This window comes from Amia ocellicauda, chromosome 5 (genome assembly GCF_036373705.1).
Source record: "Amia ocellicauda isolate fAmiCal2 chromosome 5, fAmiCal2.hap1, whole genome shotgun sequence".
In the NCBI taxonomy this organism is placed as follows: Eukaryota; Metazoa; Chordata; class Actinopteri; order Amiiformes; family Amiidae; genus Amia; species Amia ocellicauda.
This window is the reverse complement of record NC_089854.1, coordinates 14924858-14938424: the sequence shown is the minus strand read 5'-3', so window position 1 is coordinate 14938424 and position 13567 is coordinate 14924858. Positions and strand designations below refer to the sequence as shown.

The 13567-nt window shown below is 38.8% G+C and overlaps 2 protein-coding genes across 4 annotated transcripts; one reads left to right on the top strand and one right to left on the bottom strand.

The window, feature by feature from the left end:
• The first annotated feature begins 26 nt into the window (after nucleotides 1-26).
• bloc1s3 (biogenesis of lysosomal organelles complex-1, subunit 3) lies at nucleotides 27-3519 on the top strand. Of its 3 annotated transcripts, XM_066703977.1 has the most exons (4): nucleotides 27-85; nucleotides 352-417; nucleotides 1675-2273; nucleotides 2374-3519. In XM_066703977.1, exon 3 carries the CDS (start codon nucleotides 1689-1691, stop codon nucleotides 2259-2261), a length of 573 nt encoding a protein of 190 aa, XP_066560074.1. In that variant the 5' UTR covers nucleotides 27-85; nucleotides 352-417; nucleotides 1675-1688; the 3' UTR covers nucleotides 2262-2273; nucleotides 2374-3519. The 3 variants fall into 3 exon arrangements, with proteins under 3 accessions (XP_066560074.1, XP_066560073.1, XP_066560075.1); XM_066703976.1 differs by having other exon boundaries at nucleotides 1675-3519; XM_066703978.1 differs by lacking the exons at nucleotides 27-85; nucleotides 352-417 and adding an exon at nucleotides 1478-1586 and having other exon boundaries at nucleotides 1675-3519.
• Nucleotides 3520-6184: 2665 nt separating this feature from the next.
• nkpd1 (NTPase, KAP family P-loop domain containing 1) lies at nucleotides 6185-13253 on the bottom strand. Its single transcript, XM_066703969.1, has 5 exons — nucleotides 13164-13253; nucleotides 11635-11722; nucleotides 11106-11234; nucleotides 8265-10042; nucleotides 6185-8017 (listed from the first exon to the last, which is right to left on the bottom strand). Exons 2-5 carry the CDS (start codon nucleotides 11645-11647, stop codon nucleotides 7706-7708), a joined length of 2232 nt encoding a protein of 743 aa, XP_066560066.1. The 5' UTR covers nucleotides 11648-11722; nucleotides 13164-13253; the 3' UTR covers nucleotides 6185-7705.
• Nucleotides 13254-13567: the final 314 nt, after the last annotated feature.

The window sequence follows — 13567 nt, the reverse complement described above, 5'->3', positions numbered from 1 at the left end:
TGCGAAGTCACCTCATTGGCCATGTGATGTCAGTGGCTGGCTTCCTCATCATGTGACTCTGGCTGCTGCGATTATGCTCTCTCAGGTAATGCACTGTTAGATAGATCTATTCAATCTCTTGCTTTCATTGATCATTTTTATTTTAAAACTGTGTTATAAGATGTTTATTATTATTATGTATTTAATATTAAATAGATCGTGTTCGTCATTGTATGAATGTTTCGCAGTTTTTAGTAGCCTACCTTCCCTATTACTTATGTTTAACTTTTAAAAATCCAGAAGGGTAATGGTGTGTGTTAATCATTTCGATTGAAAGTGTTCAGCTGTTCATTGATTACGTTTAACTGTTAGTCGTAGGTCGCCTGAGGAAGACGGAAGAAACGCCCATCAGCACAGTGTTAGGTGACATCAATATAAGTGAGTAGTATTTTGACAGTAGTGATGAAATAACCGAAATGTGTCAGGCGGAATCATGTTTTTCTTTATTAATTTGTAGCTAATACAGAAAAATCACCAGAAACGAGTGCATTTAAGACTGTATTTGTATTTATTTAGTTTAGGGGTCCTGGAGTACCCCCTGCTCTGCTGGTTTTTGTTCCAACCTAGATCTTAATTACTTAATTGAATGATATATTGCTTTGTTAGGGCAATTAAGGATTCAATTAAGCAATTAAGACCTCAGACCAGCAGGGCAGGGGGTACTCCAGGACCGGTTTGAAAAACACTGATTTAGTTTAAAGCAGTAAGAGCCCATGCAACATGTGATTAAGTTAGTGGTTCTCAATCCTGGTCCTGCAGGAGCCCCAACCCTGCTGGTTTTTGTTCCAACTGACCTCTCAATTACTTAATTGAACCCTTAATGGAAGTAATAATTTGATTACATTTGACTCTTTAACTTGTGTACTGATAAAAAGTTGGTTCCTTAATAATAAGTTACTTATACAATTTTATACTTGCCTTAAAACCGCTACTGTTTAGAATAATTAAAATACTATAATTTAGGAAATTATTATTATTATTATTATTATTATTATTATTATTATTATTATTTCTTGGCAGATGCCCTTACAAAGTACAAGAATACAGTTTAAGTACAAGGCATCAGACATTACAAATTCAAATTTACATTAAACAGAGCAATTCAAAATATAATACATTTTACAACTTCCAATTTACACAGGCAAGTACAGTAAGTGAGGTCATACATCCTGGAAAGTAAAAGCTAAGTGCTGTCAAGATGTTAGGTCACAGTCAAGGGCTACAGGAAAGGGAGCAAGGGGGAAAATCAATCAATAATACAAGTATTAGTATCGCAATAAGCATGATAAAATGCTGTGAAGTGCTATCTAACGGGGATTAAAATGACTAAATTACAAGTACTGTCTGAAAAGATGCGTCTTGAGTAAGCACCGGAAGAAGGTCAGTGACTCTGCTGTTTTGACTTTGGTGGGAAGGTCGTTCCACCATTTAGGGGCCAGGGATGTGAAGGAGCGGCTCTGGAGGAATGAGAGTGGAGAGGAGGCAGAGTTACTTCAGTGAAGGGTTCAATTAAGTAATTGAGAGCTCGGTTGGAACAAAAACCAAGGGTAAGGGCTGAGGGTTGAGAACCACTGATGTAAGGCACTGTACCACTTTCTGACTTTTTGACACTTAACAATTGCATTGCTTTTACAGGTCAGTAGTTCACAATGGCCTCCAACAAATACCGGACCATTGTCCAAGGCGAGGCATCAGAGACGGATTCGGACGAAGAGGTTTACATTACCTCCATCCCTTCGTCTTGCACAGCGGTGGTCGGAGTCAGGGTGCCCGGCGAAGCCTCGGAGACAGACAGTGAGGGTGAGGATGAAAGCAGGACGAAACCAGATGAGGGACAAGAGGCTTCGCCTGCAGTCTATCACAAGGATCTGCCCCCGTTGATAGTGATCAGAAACACCACTGACTTCATCTCAGCTGCAGAGGAGAAGCCAGTCCTAAAGCTGAAGCAGGGCGGGCGCTACAGCACTTTGTTGCAGCAGAAACTCCAGGAGAGCAATTTGCGTCTCTGCTGCGACGTGACCCAGACAGTCAGACAGGTGTACCAGAACGCCACCAAGGAGATCCGCATGGCCACCTCGCACCTCAACAACTCGCAGAACGGGATCATCAATGCCTCGCACAGCATCCGCCTCATCCTGGAAGACCTGAAGTCGGTGTCGGAAAAAATCGACATCATCACAAGTTGTAACCTTCTGCCAGACATTAAAATAGACACCCCTTAAGTTTTGACTCAGGTATATTTTAATAACAATTGTGTGTTTTGTTAATGCCAAATTGCAATGGAAGTTACATGGAATAGGAAATCAATCTTGTTTTTCTTTTCTTTCATTAAAGAGCAAGGATCTCACAGGTGTCTCAGGCTTTAATATGGAAAAGCTGGAATTGACAAAACAATGAAGAATGAATGGTGTTTAATCCGTTCTCAGCCCTGTTCGGGAGAGCCATAAACCTTCAGGTTGCAAAGGGGTTAAAGATTGGATCGATTAAAACATTTGATTCAGTTAAGTAATATTTGATCTCTTTTGGAATGCAAATCAGCAGACCTTGCGGTTATCTAGGATCTGCTTTGCTATGTTTTATAGTTCTGCTGTTAAAAGAATCCATGTTACAATTTTTATTATTTCATGCCTTTTATTTGCAGAAGAAGGCTGGATTTCAAAACATTAAAAGCAGTGTTCAGAATTGCAATAAACAAACATACACTAAGTCATGAATTCACAGTTCAATGCCTTAGTTGCTTTCCACAATATTGACTGCTTACAAACGCAAAAAGTGACAAAAGTACAACTGGTTTTTGTCTCAAACCTTCAACTCATGTATTGGTATGCTTCAGGAGATTTCTGACACAGACCATACACATTTGGGACAAGTATGCTTGGATTAAAGTGTTTTTTGTAGTGTTCTCTTCTTTTCCCCAGCTACTTTTGTCATAAACGCACCAGACAGATGGATAATTTTCTAAGCATTAGCACAAGTTTCCCCCTCACCAGTCGGCTTGGATGGCAGATGGAGAAACAAGCAGGTGTGTAATATGTCCACACACAGCCTGCTTATATTTAACCACCACATGGAGTCCGCCCTTCATCAGTTGGTGGCTTGCTATTAGTAGATATCGATTTATTTTTTATTTTTTTAGAGGTGATGCAAGTATCAGTCACCCTGCGTATTTCGTAACGGAAGATCAGGCGCTAGAATCCAATTTCCTCATTCAACGAGCTGCCTTTATTCGTTATTGATTTTTCACAGTGTCTCCACAAAACAAACTCAATTCGCTCGGGTCCCCAGTACTATTTTTCTAGTTGCTGTTAGTCACGTCTCCGTTCTACAGCAAAAGCATCACAAAAGATCTGTTATTTGACAAAGTGACGTAGAGCATTGTAAAAGCGTTTTCAAGGCTTAATGTTTCTCAAAACAGCAACACTTGAGTTTTTCTGTCAAGTTTAACATCAGTGTACTACTAATAAAATGCCTGTAACTTAAGTTTTGTTGTCTTTGATTATTTATCTGACCATGATACCATGTTTTTTCTGCACTTTTAATTAAAAGTCACCTAAGTGTCCCAATTAAAGATACCACTTAAAATATAAAATAAATCCTTGACAGAGTTTCTGGCCTTTGTTTAATAGATTTCAGTGTTGATACACCTTGCTTTTAATATTACTTAATATTAGGTCTATAGGGTTGAATAAGTGATTTGTATATGGTACATTACCCCTCTTTATTTGAAGTCACATCACTGAATTGGCACTTTCAGGGTCTTTTGATTTTTAATCCAATTGGACCATGTGAAGTCAAGATGAATGTGATCTTTAGCTTTGAAGGCACTTCAAGATCTGAACCAGACTGTGCCAGACCAGAGCAGGAGACCACATTTTAAATAGTAGACCTAGTGACCTGAAATTAAGCAAAACTATCAGTGTTTAAGGAAACGTGAACCAAGTGGTATAACATCACTGTATAAATATATATTTTTAATAATTCACAAACAAATAATTGAAAACACTGCATTTGGAAGTTTTCTATCTTGATTTAGCAATATGCCTATTCTGATATTTCAGGTGAGGTAATGAAACCAGGAAGTTGGAGGCAAATCACACTCACAAAAATACATGTTTTATTTATTTTATTTATAACAATTAAAACATGTACTATTATTTACTGTTCATTACCTTTCCTTACTGCAAATGTACTTGGATTTACTTGCTCCATCAGCTATTAATTAAAGTTACTTGTGGAGTGCATTGTTGTATTTTAAGTATCTACACTTATTATATTAAACAATAACAAGTATGTGTTTTGTTTACTGAACATAAGTAATACATTTACTTACATTTTAAACTACTAGCAATTACTAAGAAATATTGTAAATTACTAAGATTTACTTGTAGAGTGGACAGGTTTTTTTTTTGTTTAGTTTTAGTTTTTACTAATTTTGAGAAATGTTATTGATTAATTAAAGAACAAACACGTTTTTTGTTTGTTTGTTTGCTTTTTGTTTGCATGAGGTGTTTACCACCACGCTCGGATGAGGTTTTAAAATCCTACAGAAGAGGAGTTTGCCATCTCACCACTGTGTGGGATTGGATGACACTGACTCTGGCAACAGAGGTGTCACAGTCACTGGGCAGCTGGCTCCAGTGCTGAGAAGCTCCCCTCTCGCTTGATTGATCTGGCTCCGGTCCAGTGCGAGGTAAATACAAATGCGCATAGAGGTTTCTTCTCTAATCTATTGCCTAATGTTGAGCGCACAGATATCCACACACCGTGAAAAGATATGACTGTATATGTCTGTGAGTGAATGTATAACCTGTCTTAGTTTAAGTCTGACCACCAAATACCCACTTTTCTCAAATGATGTGCATGCCACAACAGAATGCAAATACATTTTCTTGTGGACTATGTAAATTAGCTTCCATACATACATGTCTGGTCTGGGTAAGGGCGTCTGCTAATAAACAAACAAACAAACGAACGATACGTGCTGTATACAGAATTCTGAATCCAGATTCCTCAGTGATGGACTGCTACACTTTACCAAATGAAACACCTGAGTGTTATCAACTGCCATATTCATAGCTCTTTGGCCCCAGGAATCATGACTGGAACATGGAATGCACAGTATCATCATCATCATCATTTGATAAGGTTCCACACCAAAGACTGATACTCAAATTGGAAGCTGTAGGCATTCAGGGTAATGTAAGTAGATGGATTTTGAACTGGTTGATGCTTTTTCTAATCTATATTAATGATCTGGACTCTGGGATAGTTAACAAACTTATCAAATTTGCAGATTTACTAAAATAGGTGGCTCAGCAGATACAATCTCGGCAGCACAGGTTATTCAAAGGTACTTATTCAGATAATATTCAGTTGTGGGCCGACACCTGGCAGATGATATTCAATGTGGACAAGTGCAAGGTATTACATGCAGGTAACAAAAATGTCCACTATGGGAGGAATAGAACTAGAACTAGATTAAGTAACGCATGAGAAAGATCTAGGAGTCTATGTGGACTCCTCACTTTCTCCATCCCAACAATGTATATTGTCAAAAGTTTAGAATTGAGAACAAGGGCAGTAATGTTCAGACTGTACAATGCACTAGTTAGAGCTCATCTGGATACTGTGTACAGTTCTGGGCTCCACACTTCAAGAAAGATATCGCTGCTCTAGAGGCAGTTCAGAGGAGAGCAACCAGACTTATTCCAGGTCTGAAGGGAATGTGCTACTGAGAGACTGAGGGAACTGAACCTTTTAACCCTGGAACAGAGGAGACTATGTGGAGACTTGATTCAAGTCTTCAAAATCATAAAAGGCATCGACCACATCAAACCAGAGGAGCTTTTCCAGATCAGCAGGGACACACGCACCCGGGGACACAAATGGAAATTGGGCTTCAAGGCATTAAAGAAGGAAAACAGGAGACACTTCTTCACACAGAGAGTCGTAGGATCCTTGGATCACTTAGTTATTAATAGACACCAAACGAGCACGATGGGTCAAATGGCCTCCTCTTGTTTGTATACTTTCTTATATTCTGATGTTCTTATCATCATCATAGACTGCTATTTCTACTTCTGAGATCTAAATGAGCACAGGAAGTTTAAAAACATAACCCTGATATTAACATACATTGTCAAAATTGGTCAATACATTCTTTATTAATCATGCCACAACATAGGCCTAGTTATTAACAATGGAATTGAACCTCTACATTGGATGAATGGATTCAATAGTACAATGGCAAAAAAGTATTGTCTTTGACTTGGCAGGAGAAAAACATGAATAAAGAATGAACCCCTGAAAGGAACAATCAATAGAGAAAGTCCTATTTGTTTGAATAAAATGTTTAACATGGCAACCAGCACAACTAAAATAAATTAAAACTAGACATTTAGTTGTGAGCCACATAAATGGGAACTACCAATGTTTGGTTTGTTCAGAGTATTGTTGATTAAATCTGACTCTGGAATGAGAACATTGTTAAATAATTAAAGATGCTCCTCGATGAACATATACAACTACTGTCATCATTACTTGTGGTTAAAAAAAACACAGCTTAAGTGATAATTAATCATGCACAGCACCCAGAACATTTTTTCATAGGAAATCGCAAAGGTGAAAGATAATGTTAGCTGCAGTTTTAATAGGATGGAATATTTAAGTGAATTCCTAAATTATTTAAGAATTTAGGACCATCCAGTCCTGGCAACAAATAAAGGCTTGCAAATTGGTGCTTACCAAGCAAGTGGGTCATGAAATATTAATTTGTATTTAAAGCTTGTAGATGCAAGGACGTGATTTATTGATGCATAATTGCGAACCTTTATAATCACGTTTTGAAAAGCATTCCAAAAATGAACCAGCTCACTTTTTCCATTAATTTGCATCTGGGCATATAAATCCACAGTTCTTTAAGACAAGACAACATTTAACATGAAATGAGATGAATTAGTGCACAAGGTTTGCGTTAAACCTTACCGTAAACAAAAGCAAATTAATTTGCCAGAGGAGGTTCTTAGCTCTGTCACCTGGCTGCAATTGAAATTGAACTTATTATTCTTTAATGCAAAAGGTTATTAAATCCTCCCAGATTGAATGACTAATATGGCCTAAAGGCAGAATACATTTGCTAACACTTTATATTATGGTGTCATTAGTTTAAAAAATAGTAAATAGTTTATAAACCAGTTAGGAACCATTCATAATTCCATTTATAAATTATCAATAAGCCTTTAATATAACCGCCAAAACACAATTTTATTATAAATGATGAATCATATATTTTAAAGCTGTATCGATCATTTATAAATGGAATTCTTAATGGTTCCTAACTGTTTTATAAACTATTTACCAATTATTTATTAATATAATATATTCATATATACATCGAAATATAAAGTGCTACCAATATATTTAGTATGTGAATCAAATGGTACGCAGCGACAACATTCAACATAAAAACAACATATTTTCTTGTATAGATAGAAAGAAACAAGCATGAGTTCTGTCATCAGATATCCTTGGTCTAATTAAAACACAACATGGTCTAAGAATATTAACTATAGCTTAATAAGGCAGGTAGAAAGAATATGGGGAAGCTGGCTGCCATGACTAAACATTTAGACTCGATGGTGAATGTGGGCCAGTGAAACTCATTGTTCTACATTATGGTTGATTCCAGCAGATTGCTCAGGGATGAGTATGGTGTTGCTTTGGCCAGCAGATTCCCCTCGGAGAGAAAAACGGTTGAAGCTGCATTGATGTCGCCGGGCTTTAAGACACGGTCAGGGGCCGGGGAGACGGCTGGGGGCTTTATGCTCAGGAAATGAATGCTGAAAACTATCCATTCTCCCATGGACATCTGCAGCACTTGCTTGATCTCACTGTTGTCGCTGTAAATCAGTGCCTCCCCATCGAGACTATGCTGATGGATGGCATCCTGGTACTTAGGGGGAAGTTTTAATTTGGCCATCTAGAAAGAAAGAAAGAAGAAAAGGTGAATCATAACCCCAAGTCATATGATTTGCATCCCACCATTCCAGGTGTTAATTTGGCAACTGAACTAGTTTTTCACTTATTAATACATTGAAGGACTGTATACTTTTCCTGTGTGTATGTGCAATGCGAGGTGATATTTGAGGGCCAGATCCAAAGATCACCCCTAATACTCAGTTGCTTGCATCAGTGATTTTCATATGGTAACAGTGGGAATGTCTTACCTCTTCACACACTTGACTGGTGCTCATCTTCAGCACAGTTCTCAGAGGCAGTGGGGTGAGAGCATCTGGTTTCATTTTCTCTTTCAGGTTGGAGCTTGCCAGGAGGATCGCCAGTTCCTTCTTGATGGAGTGGTCCAGGTTGACGGTGAAAAGCCTGAATTGCTTGGCTTCCCGGACTGTGAAGTGGAAGTCGATTTTGAGAAACTTTTCAAACAGTTCTGGATCTCCGTCCTGCTGCAGGAGGGAGGCGATCTCGTCTCTGATCATGTACAGCTCGATCCTCGACTCACTGAAGACTTCCCACAGCAACTTTGTGTCATCAGCTATAACTTCCCCTGTGGTATGCTGGACTATCTCCGCTCTCTGTTCATCATCCTCCAAACACTGCAGGATCCAGCTCAGGCGACACGGCCACTGGTTAGCCAGCACCACCCAGGCTGCAATATCCTCTGGGGGAGGCAGATCCCTATCGACGGCAGCCATGATGTTGACAGAGACCCTCACTGAATTGATTATCCTCCTCATGCATATGCTATTGTCTGTGATGTATTTATGAAGATTGCCTTCTGCATAGATGGATTTCAAAGCCTTTTCAATCAGGCTTTTCAGCTCCTCATTGTCTCCTATGTTCATTTCAGGTTGTGAGGTGCTGCTCAGTAAAGGAATCTGGGTGTCATTTTCCAGTCCTCTTTCCACTGTCGACACATCTGAAGAGCATGATGTGTTGTTCTTCATGCCTTCCATTTCCTCAAGGAAAAGATCTTCCGGACTCTCCAACTGACCTTTGACTATGTTTTCGAATGCCATCTTCTTGGACGCATTGCACAGTTCAGGCACAGTGAGGGGCAAGGACACGATCTGGTTCAGGAAAGCATAACCATTTTTCTCCACTTTGACGAAGCAGCCAGAGCTCTCCACACGCTTTGCAATAAAACTGGGATTGATGGCCAAAAAGGAAATGAAGGGGCTGTCTTCACTGGAAAGCAGGATGCTGATGGCATCCAGGACCCCCACAATCATACCTGGCGTGCACCTGCCCAGGTTGGTGATCTCCAGCACCACACGGATCTTCCTCCTCTCATAAACTTCCATGAAGCGGATAAAGTTGGAGAGAATGTCAATCTCCTTCCTGACCTCATTCATGAAACCCAGCTGACTGCTCAGTTTCTGGTTGTCAATCATCCTTTTGACATTGAGATTCTGGCTGAAGATTAGATTCTTTCCCACCAGCAAGGTGAAGCGAACAGCTCCTGCAGCTGGGAGCCCCAATGTGGCGATAGCCAGCGTTTCTACAGCAGCTATACCATCTTTTCCACTTTCGCCAGATGGGATGCCAGCCACAGAAAAAAGAGCAACTAACCCTAGGATCCCTAGCATTATAATGAGAGTAGCAAGCCACAGAGGAATGCATAAGAACTTCTTGGTTTTCCACTCTTTGTGGCTGCCCACAATTATTTTCTTGACGTCTCCTTCTATGTACTGAGCTGCTCGGTAAACACTAATGAAGAGTTTACCAAAGCTTAGCTGAAGCTCTTCACAAATCCTGATCACCAGCCCAGCCCACAACTTGTCACTGCCAGCAAAATGCCAGGCGCTGAATTTGATAAATATGTAGCGAACATTCTTTCTGTTCTGGTTCGTCTCCGTCCACATGGGCCAGTAGAAAATCAAGGTGAATAAAAGGTTTAGGAAATTCAAAATGGAAGCCTTTTGTGATCTTGGCTTTGATTGTCCCTTATAAGCCTTCTCCTTCTTGTCACTTTCCTTTTTCATATGCACTAAATGAAGGACAAAACAATCATGTCAACAGTTGGACTACATTCATATGGGTAAAATATGCATGCATTAACCCATTCAAAACTCCTACAGTATAACAATATCCCCTCATTCAAATTGTTAAAATATATTTAAAATATTTTAAAATATATATATAAAATATATCAATCTAAGGTGCATTTTCGCTCTATAGCCACATCATCAGGCTGTATGGTTGTGTGTTGTTGCAGTTTGGTCAATGGACCCAGTTTTTTGACATATACCGCAACAAAGTTAAATCAACTAAAATTAATGAGAAATAAATGCATGTCATTACATTGTGTGTAAATCTATATCTATCAAAAGTGTGCAGATCTGCAATTGATTGATTGCTCAAAACAAATTATTTTATTTTTCATTTTTTTAAGTTTGACATTACTGCCTTAAAATAAAATTAACAAAACTACCATCAGTGTCACTGTAATGTAGTCTGACAAGTTTGCAAATGAATACATTTTGCATGATTTTGAACTTCTGACATATGTGTGACAATAGTTAGCATTACATACATCACCAACCAGTTAGTTAATCAATTACACTCAAAACTGCATCAATTATTTTAAACCTCCACCACCTTTAACAACCCGGTCACAAGTACCTGGTCAAAGGTGGCTTAATGTGGTTGTGTTATGGTCAAATGCATCCCTATTCTGATTGGTTACGGCAGTTAGCTAACGTACTGCCTCCACAATGCAAGGATGTGTTCCTGCTCCATTCTCACAGACCCATTGCCAGACAAGTGCTAGCATTTACACTAGTCCCGATGTGGAAAATTTGCAGGTGTTGAAATGCCGGCATAAACCCATTCACACAGACCTTGCCGGCAACAAAATTCCAACAAAATTCCGGCATATGCTTGTGTGTGAATGGGGTATTTGTTTTGTGCTATCTGTTCCATTTCGATTGAATTACTCAATCTTAGACCCTTTCGATCTCTTGAATAGCTGGAGAAGTTGATGAAGGTGCACAGTGGGAGCCTTGCACCAGTACCGAGATCCCCTTGTATTAGAACACTAGCAGACTCACCCTCTATTCTGTTCAGGAGCATGTTGATGCGGTTTGGACAGGAGGAGTACAATCCCACTGTTGCAGGTGGGGCCACCTTTATCAGGGCCTTGGAGAGTCCATAGGCATAGACCTCATCACTGGGCAGTTCTGTGGGTACCAGAGTATGTGAGAACATAAAGGAAGATCCAACATTTGAAAGTGAGCAGACTTGATATGGACCTTCAGGCCCCACATTCACCAAGCTTATTTATTACATACTGCTGTATTTTGTGGAAAAATATATGTAATCCATTAGTTCTCTGAGGCTTATTCAATTGTAAGCATTATTTGCACTACTATTAAAAAGGTGCATGGAAAGTAATTGAATAAATGGACAATTTTTGTAGAAGGATCAAATACATGAAGGTTTATGTATCCAAATTAATGCCTTGTGAAGTTGAGGTGTTTTGTAAAATGTTTAATTTTTATTTTCCCGCATTCAATTACTTTGGCTTTTCTAACCAGCAATCTTTTGATAGCCTCCTTCCCCAGCAGACTCTTTTCTTACCTTTAGTGTTCATTCTCGGGCAGCACAGTAACCAGTTCAAAAGATTTTCCAATACAGTGCACCACAATGTGTTTACTAGTCTGGAAATCTGCAAAGGACAAACACAGTAGTGTGGTCATGTATGAGATTTGTCGTTTTCTAACCAGCAGAAGCAATACAGTGTATCACATACTTCTGTCAGAGGACACAATCACATTTACCAAGTGTAATTAAAGTTACGAACCCCTACAACAAAGATATGCAGAATGTAAGGGCAGTGTTATTTAATGAATAATTTGAAGAAATTAAAACGGAAAAGGAAGGTAGTGAGATTGATAAAACTCCGCAGCACTGGACAGATTTACGCCATTTCGTTTGAGATGAAGATTATTGTTCAGGGTGATGTGTCATCTCAATATTAAACACTTGAGAGACGGTGCAAAACAACACCCCAAACAGCTGTTTACAAGATCGAAAAAACACAGAAGTGAGATTTCCATTAAATCCCACGTGCACTGAAATCTCAAAATATCCAGGCCAGGGTGGGTGAGTGCTTGCCAACCAATACGCAACACAGAGTTCCCAGTGGTAAACATTGTGGGAAACTGCTGAAGCCACTTAACCCATCCATCACAAAACACCACACATTGCACTTTTTCAGAAATTATATGGGACCCACGATCCAAACCCAAGGGACCCAAGGTGGACACTTGAATGTAGCATCATGCCCCAAAATGATCAGGTTCATCAGCTCCTTACTGGCTCAAATTTAGATTTTTTATGTCTGAGAGTAATGAACCTGATTAAAACCCATTGTTAAAGTTATGTCTATTGTGGACAACCAATCATTATGGAAGAAATCAACAGAACAAATTAAACAACATGCTGTGAAAGGAAATCTACTCATTCTTCAAAATATTTTATCAATACCACCAGTGCTCACTTTTTTCTCTGCAACATGGTAACTAAATGTTAAATGCTAAAATGTTAAAGAAATTGTGGATGACAGAAAGAAGCATGGAAAATATATGATTGGAATATGAAGAATAGACAGAAAAAATAGAATATAAACAAAATTATATGACATCTTTGTAAGAGATTGTATTTGGCCAGACAAGTTGGAAGAACAGATCAAAGAAAGCTAAAGAATGGATCCCAAGAGATGGCAAAAGACATATGGGAAGATGGGAAGAAATAATACACTTTGCAGACACGACATGGAAAAGAGAAGTGGAAACATCTTGCAGAGGCTTTCACCCAGCAATGGATATATATATGCCGGGATTGGCTCTGGCTTCCCCGCGACCCTCGCCAGGATAAGCGGTTTCAAAAATGGATGGATGGATGGATATATAGTCATTTGTTTTATTGCAGTGGACTGACAAAAGCTGATGGTGATGGTGATAAATATACTACAAACATTACTCCGATACAACACTTTGGAATCTGCAGACTGTCATAAAACAGTAACAAAGACTTTAGCGTTGGTTAATGACAAATTCCATAAAGTCTTACTGATTTACATACACTAGAGTTTCATTTCAACATACCTGTTTTTTGGACCAGAAACAAAGAACTGGGTTGCTAATCCATAAAAGTCACCTGAAAGAATCCTGAGCTCAGAAAAATGTTCATTCATGGGAACTCTGAACTTTGAACGGAAAGGTGTGGCTATCTTAACAGAGTGACAAAATGCCGCCATAAATACTGTGCTTGTAGAGAAACAAAGCAAACAGAAACTATAATTTATCATAGGCCATCTGCCTGCTTTAACCCACACATTTAAAACCCTATTAATTGCTGAATCCGGTAGGACTGCTATATGTACTGAATCTGTAACAAGAACTATACCTGAATAGTGAATTTGACATTATTTTAGGAATAGGCTGGATTTGATTATTGTAGCTAGATTTATATTTAAGGTTTGGCCTAGAATTCAGAATGGATAGGATAA